The 11588-nt window shown below is 60.6% G+C and overlaps 1 protein-coding gene across 1 annotated transcript; it reads right to left on the reverse strand.

Annotated features, from left to right (window-relative positions):
* Window positions 1-287: 287 nt before the first annotated feature.
* ZC3H12A (zinc finger CCCH-type containing 12A) lies at window positions 288-9861 on the reverse strand. The gene is made up of 6 exons (XM_046663186.1): window positions 9742-9861; window positions 8433-8907; window positions 3954-4093; window positions 2773-3007; window positions 2120-2226; window positions 288-1933 (listed from the first exon to the last, which is right to left on the reverse strand). The coding sequence occupies exons 2-6, from the start codon at window positions 8825-8827 to the stop codon at window positions 1059-1061; spliced, it is 1752 nt and encodes a 583-aa protein (XP_046519142.1). The 5' UTR covers window positions 8828-8907; window positions 9742-9861; the 3' UTR covers window positions 288-1058.
* Window positions 9862-11588: the final 1727 nt, after the last annotated feature.

Here is an 11588-nt window from a genome sequence, read left to right on the forward strand (position 1 = left end):
TGGGTCACAGGGCAGAAAAGGGGAGCAGCCCAGTCCCTCCAACAGTGCCACCCCATTCCTACGCCGCAGCCTCAGGGCTCCAAGCCCTTTCATACTTCTGCCTCCCAACTGTCCCCCAGCCCCGTCCACATGTCCACAGCCTCCTCTCATGGCCTGGCCCAAGGCCTCATATGGATGCCTTGGCCCCACAGGGCCGGAGCGCTGCCGGTGGAACTGGGCGGGTCCCGGGTGCCCACCTGCTGACCTTTCATCCCCCAAAGGCCAGCTCAAGCCCAGCACAACAAAGACCATCACCTCTTAGAGGGGCTCATGTTGTACTTTATTGATGTGTTAAGGAGACAAGGACTTTCCACTTAAAATATTTAACATTACACCCGTACACACATAACATGCGTCCCCTCACCCTTGGGGAAGGGCAAGGCGACTCCAAGTACAGAGGAAGGGGGAGGAAGAAAGGGTGGGGGCACAGGGCCCTTGACCCCGGCAGGGGCAATGGGCTAGGCAAACAGAGTGAGACAGAAGGTGGGTTATTAAGAAGCATCTTGCTTACTGACATGAAGCCTCGGGCCCAAGAGAGCACGGCCGAGGCCTCATTGGCTTAGAGGAGGGGCCCTTGGAGGGCAGGCACACGGTGCCCAACTAGCCAGCCGAGGCCGGCATCCCAGGGACGGGGCGGAGGTGGGGGGCCTGCACAGGGCCCCCAGCCCAGGCCTCTGTTCCCCCTGCCTCCCTCCCCGCCCTCCGAGAGAAAGGAGGGTTTGGGCTTCAGCCATGGACTGACGGCCGGTACCGGCAGCGTCTCCTTAAACTACAGAGATACAATGTGTATCAACAGGGCGATCGCTCCTGGCCTGCGCAGGCAGCGGTGAGGCGCCACGCGGGCCAGGACCAATCCTACAGTATCTTTGGTTTGTGGGTTCCCTTCCCTACTTTAATTCTCCCTCTGTCAAGCCTCCAGGGTGGGCCCCGGGCCTGCAAATGGGCTGCTTGGTGGCCCAAAGCCCAGCCTGACGACCCTCAGAGGCTGGAATACTGCCCATGAGGGCCGCCAGGGCTGCTTACTCACTGAGGTGCTGGGACTTGTAGGAGAGGATCTCGGCCGCCAGCTGCTGGGGGTCCAGGAGCTGCGGGAAGCGCCCCATCACGGCCTCTACCAGGTGTGGGGGGAAGACGCCACACAGCTTGGTGTACACACTGGCTCGCTCCTTGCCCAGGCTGCCTGCCCCACCCCACGGGCTCCTGTCACTCCCTGGGCCCGGCAGCTGGGGCTCCCGCAGGACTCGGGTGGGTGGGGGCAGCTGGTACGGCTCAGACCAGTACTCTCGAGGTGGGAAGGCAGCTGGCGGGGGGGCGTAGTCAGCAGGGACACTGAAGTGGCCGGCACCCACAGCCCGGCCAAAGGCAGAGAAGGCCGGAGTGGCTGGGAGCTCAGCCCCGTAGGGGTTGTAGCCAGCGTAAGGGCCCCGAGGTGGGCCTGGCTCAGCAGGGCCTCCTCCTCGAACCCCCCACAGTTCTGACATCTGGCTCTCCAGGGAGCCAATGCCCGAGTCCAGGCAATCCTGGGAGGTGTATGGCAGTGAATCGAGGGTCTGCGCAAACCAGTCTGTGGGCCCGAAGCTGCCGCCACTGCCCCCACTGGGCGGGAGGCTCCTACCCGCCGGGGCAAAGGTCTGGGTCGGACCCTCCTGGGGAGGCCCCGGGGATGCCTGGGCTCCCAGCTTCTTCCCATCCAGGCTGCACTGCTCCTGCTCTGTTGGCAGAGAGCCGGAATGAGGCGAAGGTGAAGGACGCCTGCCACTTTTGTCCTTGCTCGGGGCCCTCTGGGGTGAGAGGAGGGCATTGGCACGGAGCTCGTCAGCCACAGGGCGCTGCGGGCGGCTCGGCCGCTCGGGGTGGAAGAATCGGCACTTGATCCCATAGGTGCACTTCCTCCCTGGAAGGGAAGTGAGAGGGACCTTAGGGAAGCTGTGACCAGGGGTGGGTGGCGGAAGGGGGAGGCTCAGGAAACTCTGGGTTGGGTGGGACCCAAGAGGAAGAACTTAGGGCCCAGGCCGACTTAGGCGAGAGAGGAAGGGGGAAGAGTGAGGAGGGCCGTGGAGGGTGGACCCGGCTGTCTTACCATAGGGACACGGCTGCTTCCGGTGCTCGGCCGTGAGCGGCTTCTTACGCAGGAAGTTGTCCAGGCTCGGCCCGTGACGGCCCAAGGGATCATCAGGGGGCATGAACCTGCAGAACAGGAGGGAGATATGAATGGAGACTTCTAAGTGCTGGGGGGCACCGAGCCTCACCAGGAAGAATAGGAGGCAGTTCCTAGAAAACTCGTGCCGGGCCAGCAGGACATCCCTGGGCTCTGGGTGGGATCGCCCCAAGGGAGGGGAGGAGGAGGTCCCAGTCCAGAGGGCCAGAGACGTGGGCACCTCTCGTGCTGGGAACTCTCTGAGGCCAGAGGGAGGCCAGCAACCTGAAGATCCGAGGCTCAGTCTGCGTCCACTGGCCTCTGGTCAGAGACTCAGGGCTGGGAACTGGCGAGGCTCTCGGGGAACCACTGACCATATTCCATCACAAAGGCCACTGCTCCATCCCCTAAATGAAAAAACTCCTGCCCTGGCCTGGTCCCAGCCCAACCCTTCTCACGCAGTGCCATGTCTGTCTCTCTCCCAAAGCAGCCTGGATGCAAGGCCGTGGCCCCCAGCGGAGCCCCGCCCCTCCCGAGGGCACCCCTGCTCTCCCCCCAGACACCAAGCCCCCCGGGCGCCCCTCGCGGGAACATACTTGTCGTTGACGAAGGAATACATGAGCAGGCGCTCCTCGATGAAGCGCTTCCACTCCTGCCGCTCGCCCTGCAGGTCCCGGTACGTGTCGTTGGAGACCACGACCCCATCGGACTCGAAGGCCAGCTTCACGATGAAGCGGTCGTCGTAGCACACCACCCGCTTGCCGCCCACGCGCCGCGATGGTGTGAACACCAGGATCTTCTTCTTCTCTAGATCCCGCAGGATGTGCTGGTCTGGGAGGCGGCAAGGGCCCAGTCAGGGCCCAGCCTGGACCCAGAGCTAGGCCCATGCGGCTCCCCAGCCTCCCGGTGGTCAGTTCATGAGGGCAGGAAGTGGCTCTGCTGAGGCCAGCGCCACCCCTCAGCCCCTCACCTGGGCCAGTCACAGTTTGCTGCCTGGAAACCAGGAACACCTAGGGGGCTTGCAGGTCCCACTCAGCAAGGGCTCCCGAGCACAGAGCCGGGCCTTCTCCTTCCCTCTTCCAGACATCAGGCCTGCTCAGGGCAGAGGGGGTCTTGGCTTGGCTCACCCCGCCTGTTCTGTAGGGGTTTGTGAACAAGCCCCAGGGAGAAGTGTCTTGCTCTATCCATAACCAGGACACAGCTCCCAGAGCCACTTTTCCTGGAGCAGATGACCCCAGCCAGCCTGCCCCCAGATCTCAAGACATCTAGGGAGATAAACTCGGTTCTACCCGCAAAGGCTGGGGGCACTTGTAAGAACGAGGGCAACAGCTAGCATCTACTGAGTACTCACCACATGCCAGGCCCTCGTCTGAGCATTTACCGTGGGTGGACTCACAACGACCCCGTGAGGTTATCACACCCCCAACCCCATGTCTCAGATGAGGAGCAGGTGGCTCAGAACAAGTGAACCAGAAGGACCCCAGAGGCCACGGGCTCAGCCACTACGTTATGCTGCCCCTGTGCCACGGGGGTGTGGAAAGAGCACCTCACCATTCGGTGAGGGAGGAACCCGGTACTTGGAGGCAGAGGCTGCACAAGGTGACCTCCAGTGACCACTGTTCAGAGCAGAGATGCTGAGGGTAGCAAATGCTGGGAAAAGAAATGCTGCTCCCTGCTTGAGGCCTGGAAGTTGTCAGTCACATCCAAAGGGCCTCCCTTAGGGAGAACCAGGGCTCCTGGGGCAGTGGGATATGCCCCACCCCAAGATGCCACTCACCTGTGATGGGCACATCCGGTCGAGGCTGTTCCTTCCTCCAGGATGGCACAAATACTGTGATGTCTGTATGGCCCCGCTCCAGAAACCAGTTCACTGCCAGCAGGATGCCCCGGCAGGAGAAGACCTCCTTGTTCCCATGGCTGGGAGGGACAGGAGGGACACAGTCAGCCCCTGCCCTGGCCTGGGTGGCAGAGCCACTGGCTCAGCCTACTGCCTCTGGCTGGGGGCCCAAGGCCTGCATTCCCTGCTGGTTCCCACAGCACCCCGAATGGCTGACCCGGGACTTTCCCTGAGGTCCCATCTCCCGACAGTGAGGAAACGCCCAGGAATCTGGCACCACCCGCTCCCCACGTGGGGGAGGGTCAGGTCGCTTGCAACACACCTGGGGGTGGGGGAAAGGCGGCTGGAGACTTCTGGTTCCTGCCCCACCCCGGGGGGTGCCGGGACCACGGGGACAGACTACACATGCAGACTGAGTCACCAGCCTCTCTCGCCCCGCTAGGCAGGACTGTGGGTGGGGGTGGGGGAGGCACAGCTTCGGCTAACCGAAGAGAAACCAGATTGCTCTGGACTGGAGCTGGAGTAGAGCTGAGTCCTGCATGAACCCCTTGGGGCTGGGACCTGAGGAGGGCGAAGGCGAAGGGGCCAGGATGCCAGCCTCCAACACGGGGGCAGGCAGTGACAGAGCGGAGGCGGCCGCTCAGGGGCCTTTCCTAAGTGGAAAATGAAAGGACACTGCTTTTCCTCCCAAGAGGACCGGTTCCCCCAAACACCTGGACAGCCCATCCTCTCCTCACCCCTCTGGAGAGGGCATGCCTCCCCGGCCCCCACCCCAAGACAGAAAGATGGTCTGCAGGATGCCGGAGATCCTGTCAGCAGGAGAGCGGGGAGATGGGCCATCCCCTCTGTAGTCTGATGACCAGACCTGACCCACCCAAACGTGGCCAGATCCAGAAGCAAGCCCTGTGATGCTGCTAGCTTAGTTTCTCTATCTGAAAAATGGGCCCAGTCTGCAGCCTCCTTAAGAAGGGCCCATGTCAGTGGGACAACTTTCCTGTTGCTTGAGGCCAAAGACAGTCCAACCAAGTGAAGCTTCCAACTGCTCGTGGGAGGATGGGAGGGGGATGAGGCTCCCAGGTAACAGTGGGGTCATGGGAAGGCTCTGGGTCCGGGCTGGGGAGGCTCCCTCCCCAACAGCCCCCGCCCCTCAGAACCCCTCAGTGAATAACTCAGACTCTCATGTTTGGCAAATAAAACAGAATCAACGTTACGCAAAAGAGGCAAGTCCACGGTCGACCACATCCTGTGGGTGGCTTTAGGGGGTGAGAGCTGGAGCCCCAAGAGAAGGCAGAAAGGGAGGTGGGGCAGTGAGGGGGGCACGGGGGCTGCCTGGGGGTGAGGCTGGGGCTCCCGGGTCTGAAGGTCCCTGGAGATTGTAGGGGAGGCAAAGTCCAGCCTGAAGGCAGTGCTTGTCCCTGCCAGGTGGGGCCACCCTGCTCTCCGCCAGCTGCTTATAATAAAAGTTAACATTTACTATGAGCTGCGAGCCAGGCCCTGGACTAAGAGCATAAGTGAATCATCAGCAAGCCCCTGAGGAGGGTCATATCACTAAAGGCCCCTTTCCCCTTTATTCAGAGGGGAGACTGTGTTCCACAGTGGGCAGTTAGTAGCCAGGGTCAAACAGCAGCAATAGTGGAACAGAGATGCAATGCCAGACCTGTGCTCATAACCACCACAGGTGTGGATGTCAGACAGGTACAAAGACAGGTGCCAACCCTGACGGCAAGGACAGAGCTCCTACTGGAGACCAGGCGCACTGCACACCTCCTGGCTTCATCCTTACCAGGCTAGCCACAGTGAGGAAACCAAGGCTCCGAGACTCATCTAAGCTCCCCTGGCTAGTGGTAAGAGACAGAACTGGAACCCACGTCTGGGGGCACTGGATTGCCTTGCTGTCCCTAACAGCAAGACCTGAAGTTTATCTAGGCGAAAAAAAAGCTCCCCAACTTGAGCGTGAACAGTGTTAAGAGGGAGGAACAGGCTGGGAACAGGAAAAATGAGGCATCTGGCAAACTCCTGCTCCTCTTTCAGGACACCCATGTGAGGTGTCACCGCCTCTGAGAAGCCTTCCCTGACCTTCCAGGAAGGGTCAGGGCCCTGGTCTGTCTTTACAAGGTGTACTGCTTCCCTCATCACCTCACTCCCTTCCCTGGGCCTCCTGCTCTGCCTGCTTGAGACCGTGGGGAGGTGTGAGCATCTCTACTTGGCTCCCTATCTTAGAGATGCAGACTGCACACGCATCCACCTACTTCCTTCTATACACACGTGTGTGCATGCATACGCCCCACCCTAGGCCAGCATCTGCAAGTCCTGGGACTTCACTGGACACCAAGGCTTCCAGGATGCCCTCTGGGCATCAAAAACCTTGGCTGGGGACAAGTCTGCTCTCAGCTGCCCTAGCCCCCAGAATATTCCCCAGGCAGGTGGTCAGAGCCTTACTCTTGGCAGAAGGAGAACACACACATATCCAGTCCCTCAAGTGGATCCCCGACACCCCCCTCCCAGGCCCGGAGTCTCTGCACAGCTAACTTTGGTCCCTCTCTCTGCAGCAGAGGAAGCCCTGCCAGCACAGGAAAACCAGACACCCTCCCGCCCCCACTGCAGTCCGGTCTGTCCCCTAGCCTGGCTAATCAGACAGTGGGAAGATGTGTGAGTCTAGGAGACTCCAGCTCAGCTGCTTCCACCCTAGGACAGAGGGCAGGGCAGGACCAGCTGTCCAGGTGAAAAGATCTGCCTGGGCTGGGCCCAGCTAGTGGAGAAAAATTCCCTTAGAAGGAAACAGAGGTGAATTTCCCCACAATTTGCATACGGTGGGGGCTGGCCCGCCTGCCCTCAGGGAGGGGGGAGGGGGCGGCAGGGCAGGAACCCAGTAGCAGCTGAGACAGGAAGTTCGAGGCTGGAATTCCCCTCCGGCTCCTGCCCCAGCTCAGAAAGCCCCGGCGGCTCGGCTTCTCCGGCCACCACCTGCCCCTCCTCCCTCCCAGGCCCCTCCTCCTTCTGCCAGGATACAAACACACACAGCACATGGTTCCCCTGGGGGCTCAGCACGCCAGCCCCCACCCCCACCCCCACCCCAGGAAGGAGTCCCAGACCCGTCCTGACTCCTTGCCCAGCCGCACAGGGCCGGAGGCTGAAAGGGGACCCCCTAACATTCAAAGCACATGATGCGATCAGCTGCCGCTGGCATGCGGGCCTCAGCTTTCCTCAACCTCCCACCCGGGCTCAGCCCGTTTCAGAGATGAGAAGACTGACCCGAAGGTGGCCAGAGGAAGGCCACCTGCACTCCTGCTGAGCTGGGCTGGGACTAGCCAGACAGCTGATTTGGCCCAGCAGGGCCAGGAGTGGGAGGGGCCAAGGGCATCCAGGCCTCAGGCAGCCCACCTGGGAGATCCCTCAGGGCAGCCAGGAAAGGAGCCCTCCCCACTCCCCACCCCAGGTCTGGGGTCTCCCCAGCCACACCCACAGGAACTTTTCCTTGTGAATGATCCACCCAGCCGTGACTCACCAGCCCGCCCGCCCCGTGGAGGGACTGGAGAAAGCAGGACCAGAGGGCGGGGCCTGGATTGAAGACCTTTGGGGTCTGTGGCAGCCCCGGCCCCACCCGACCTGCTTCCCGTGAGAACCTGCACAGTGGGGGTGAGCTACTGGAGCTGAGTGCTGACTCTGGCCCCGGGCAAGCCACCAGAGCCCAGTCCAGCCCACGGGGCTCCAGCTGAATCAGACGGGACCCAAGTCACATCTCACACCCCCCAGGTCACACACCCCCCAGGTCACTCCTGGTCACAGCTACAAAGGCCTTGGTTGCTGGGCCTGCTTCCACGGCAGCCCAGATCTGGGACAACAAGGCCTCAGAAGCTCCAGAGCCTGAATAATAATAACAACAACAACAACTTCTCCGACTGTTTACTGAGCACTGGCTTCTCTCGAGGTTTTGTGCATTCATTCCTCATAACCACCACCTCGGGGGGGCCGAAGAGGCCCAGGAAGGAGGCTCCTCCACAAGTGAGCTGGAGCCCACAGTCGGATCCCTAACGCTATACTGCCTCATGTCACAGGAGAGGAACTGAGACTGAGAGCGCTGGCCTTCGGGGAGAGGCAAAGAGCACAAGCCAAGCCCCGGAGACAGGACCTGAGTTCCAATCCTTGCTCCACTCCCTGCCAGAAGTGTGACTTTGAGCATGTCCTCGAGCCCCCGTTCTCACCCCTAGAACATCCCCAACTCACTTCCAAGAAGCCACGAGGATTAAGGGAGCCTCCTCACACACAGTAGGGCCTCAGTAAAGGGTCTTCCCTTCCTCTAGCCCAGTCTGCGAGGAGAGGTCCAACTTCTCCCGGAGGCCGCTTGACCAGACGCTCAGACACACAGGGCCACCGTTCCCAGCCGCTGGCCACGGTCTTGGCCACACAAGTGACACGTACCTCATGGCCACATTGCTCCCGTCGATGACCACGGGCCTCAGGTCACTGCCATCCTTGTCCTCCTCTGGGGGAGAGGGCTCCAAGGTGGGAGCCTTGGGGGTGCCCCCGCCCCGGGGAACCAGAGGGAGCTGCGGGCAGGGGTCCGATGGGGCCTGGCGCTCCCTCTCGGCTGCTGACCCATGTTTCACCAGCTCGCCCAGCACCGTGTTGGTGTCGGCCTGGACGCCCAGCTTCTGCAGGACACTGTGGATCTCAGAGGACGAGTAGCCCAGTTTCCGGAAGAAGTCCACTTTCATCTGCAGCTCGGCAGCTGATGCGTCCTCAGCAGGGGGCTCCTGGGCTGGCCTGGGGGCACCCTGGCAGCAGTGGCTGTCTTCAAGTTCCCAGCGACTCATGGCTGGGCTGGCTTCCAGGGTGGGCCTCTCTCAACCGGACACTCACAGCTCAGGCTCACGGAATGCACCTGTCACAGCTCCTGTGGGACAACCACAAGGGTTAGGCATAGAGAATGGCTCTCTCCCACACCTCTGCCACCTCCTCCCCACGCAACAGGATGGGCCAATAGGGCCTAGCGGCACTATGCAAAACCACCTTCACGTGTTATCTCTGTCAGTCCTCTCAGAAGCTCTCCCAGCTAGAGATGATCACATCCCATCATACAAAGGATGCAACTGAGCCACAGACATTAAGAACTTGCTCAATGTCATCCAGCTGTTAGCTGGTGGCGCAAGGATTTGAACTTAGGCAATCCGACACCATTTCCCACCCCATCCCCAGCCCCACAGCCAACCCAGGGAACTCAGAAGTCCTGGGAGGCCTCCGAGAACCTGGCCGAGCCCCTACAGCTCCGGGGCGGGGCTCTCAGGTGGAAACCCGGGGTTGGAAGTGCGCTGGCGGGTGGGGGGGCCGGGGGCTTCCCCGCAGAGGCCATCGCAGCCGCGAGCTCGGAGTCCAGGCCCAGGAGGCGCAAGGCCCGTAGCTAGACTCCTGGACCGGGGGAGGGGAAGTTTCCGGGGCGACCCATGAGCGAGAAAAGTTGCTGGGAAACTCTGGTTGGCCCTCGCGCTCGGTGACGCGGAGGTTGTCCCGGCCCCGAGCCCCACGCTCCCCCTCTGGATCTTGGTGCCCCTTCCCCCAGGCTCCCCCAACTTGAGTTAAGTTGAGGAGGGGGGTCCCGAGGACCGGCGAGGCCGAAGGAGACCGGCCTCACGTCCTTCCCCCTCCGGCCGGTCCCAGCCGGAGCCCTCCCCACCCCCTCCTCCGCCCGACCCCGAGGCCCGCGCCCCTCGGCCGCCGCGCGCGCGCTCACCCCGCCGTGCGTCCGCCGCAGCCGGCGGCGTCTCCATGGGGCCGAGTCCTGGGGGCAAGGCCGGCGGCGTCTTTATACGGGCCGGGTGGGCGGGCAGGTGGTGGTAACGACCATGACGCGGAAGCTGGGCCAGGGCGGGGATAACCGGCCCGGGAGGCAGGGGGCGGAGCGGCCACCGCCCCTTCCTGCTCCGCCCCCGCGCTCCGGCCCCGCCCCCGCAGCCCGAGCGAGCCCGGCCGGGCCCCGCGTCCTCGCTGGGGGCGCGGGGATGCAGCCGTCTCCGCGCGCCCCGACGCCCCGGCGGCTGGGGGACCCGGAGGGCGGGCGTGCACGGCCCGCATGGGGAAGGTAGACACGCCGAAGCGGTTATGCGCACCGAGTCAGGCACTGACTGCCCAGGTGCGTGCTGCGACCCAGGGACAGGTAGAGCCAGGTACGTTCAGACCTAAGAACGCTGGACAGGTACGCCTCCACTGACGGAGGTCCAGTCAGGGGCGCATTGAGTGAATCAGGGACTCAAAGCCCGGTCCACGCACCGCTGGAGGTAGGTCCATGGTTATAAAGACAGGGACACCCAGACAGGCACTTTTCAGATTGAGACAGGAACACTCAACAGGTACAGCGTGACAGGAGCAGGCGCACAGAGGTGGGGCCGCCCCCAGGGCCAGACACACTTTTTCTGAAATAAGGCCCTTAGCAGAATAGAAAGGCAGGTCCAGCAAGCAGACACACAACGACTGAAGCAGAAAACCAGGCAAAGGAGGTACGTTGACACGAATCCCCACAGAATGCTCTCTTACCCAGCTCAGGATGCACCCACCCGCTCCTTGAGGATGCTTCTAGGTTCCCAGGTCAACCAGGCAGGATCCCTCACTCGAGCACACACCTTACAGTGTCTACCCGTGGACGTGGGTGAGGACGACAGAGGTTATGATGCCATTTTTCCCCTTGAGATGCTCAGAAAAAGCTTGATTGTCACAGCTGGCAAGACTTGGAACCAGGACCAGGAGCTCCATTCCAGGGCACCAAGTGCCACCATTGCCACTTTTGAAACCACCAGTGGCCTAGGGCAGAGGGGACACTCTTCTGGTGCAAAGATGAGGCCTAGCACCTGCTCTCAAGTGTATTTGTGTGTGTGTGGGAACAGAGACCCAGAACCACGTGCTAGAGGACAAAGCTTCAGCAGTGCCACCAGCTCACTTTAAGATGGATAAACTGAGGCCCAGGGAGCCAAAGCACTGAAAACTGAGTGTTTGCTGTGTTGCAATACCTTACTGACATTTCCTCTGCCTCATAGGAATTAGGGTTCTAGCCTCAAATTGTTTATTGTGAAAGATGCCATATGCACTATCTCTATTCAGTTATGTATTTATATCTATATACAGCTTAAGGGAAGCCAGTAATGATAATAAAACCTCCACGTTTCCGCCACCCAACTTAGAAAACAGACCCGTGCCAGTCCTTTTGAGGCCCACCGCAGCCTGCACCGCGACCTCCTCTGGAAGAACCACTTTCCTGGATTTTGTTCTAATGATGCTAATCAGCTCCTCGATTTTCTGTTAGTTTTACACCTTTGTATGAATCCCTAATATATCGTTTAGTTTTGATTTTTTTTAACTTTGTGCAAATGGAATCACTCTCTAATTATGTGACTTCCTTTCTTCACACAGCATTATGTTTTTTTAAAAATCCATTTCTATTGCCTGTGTACCTATAACTTATTTCACTATTGAATAGCATTCCATTTTAGGAGTCTACTACTAGCTATTTATCCGTTCCCCTGCTATTGCATGTTATTTCTAGGATTTTTTTATTTTTTGCTATTACAAAGCCGGGGCATTAAATAT

This window comes from Equus quagga, chromosome 5 (genome assembly GCF_021613505.1).
Source record: "Equus quagga isolate Etosha38 chromosome 5, UCLA_HA_Equagga_1.0, whole genome shotgun sequence".
Taxonomy (NCBI): Eukaryota; Metazoa; Chordata; class Mammalia; order Perissodactyla; family Equidae; genus Equus; species Equus quagga.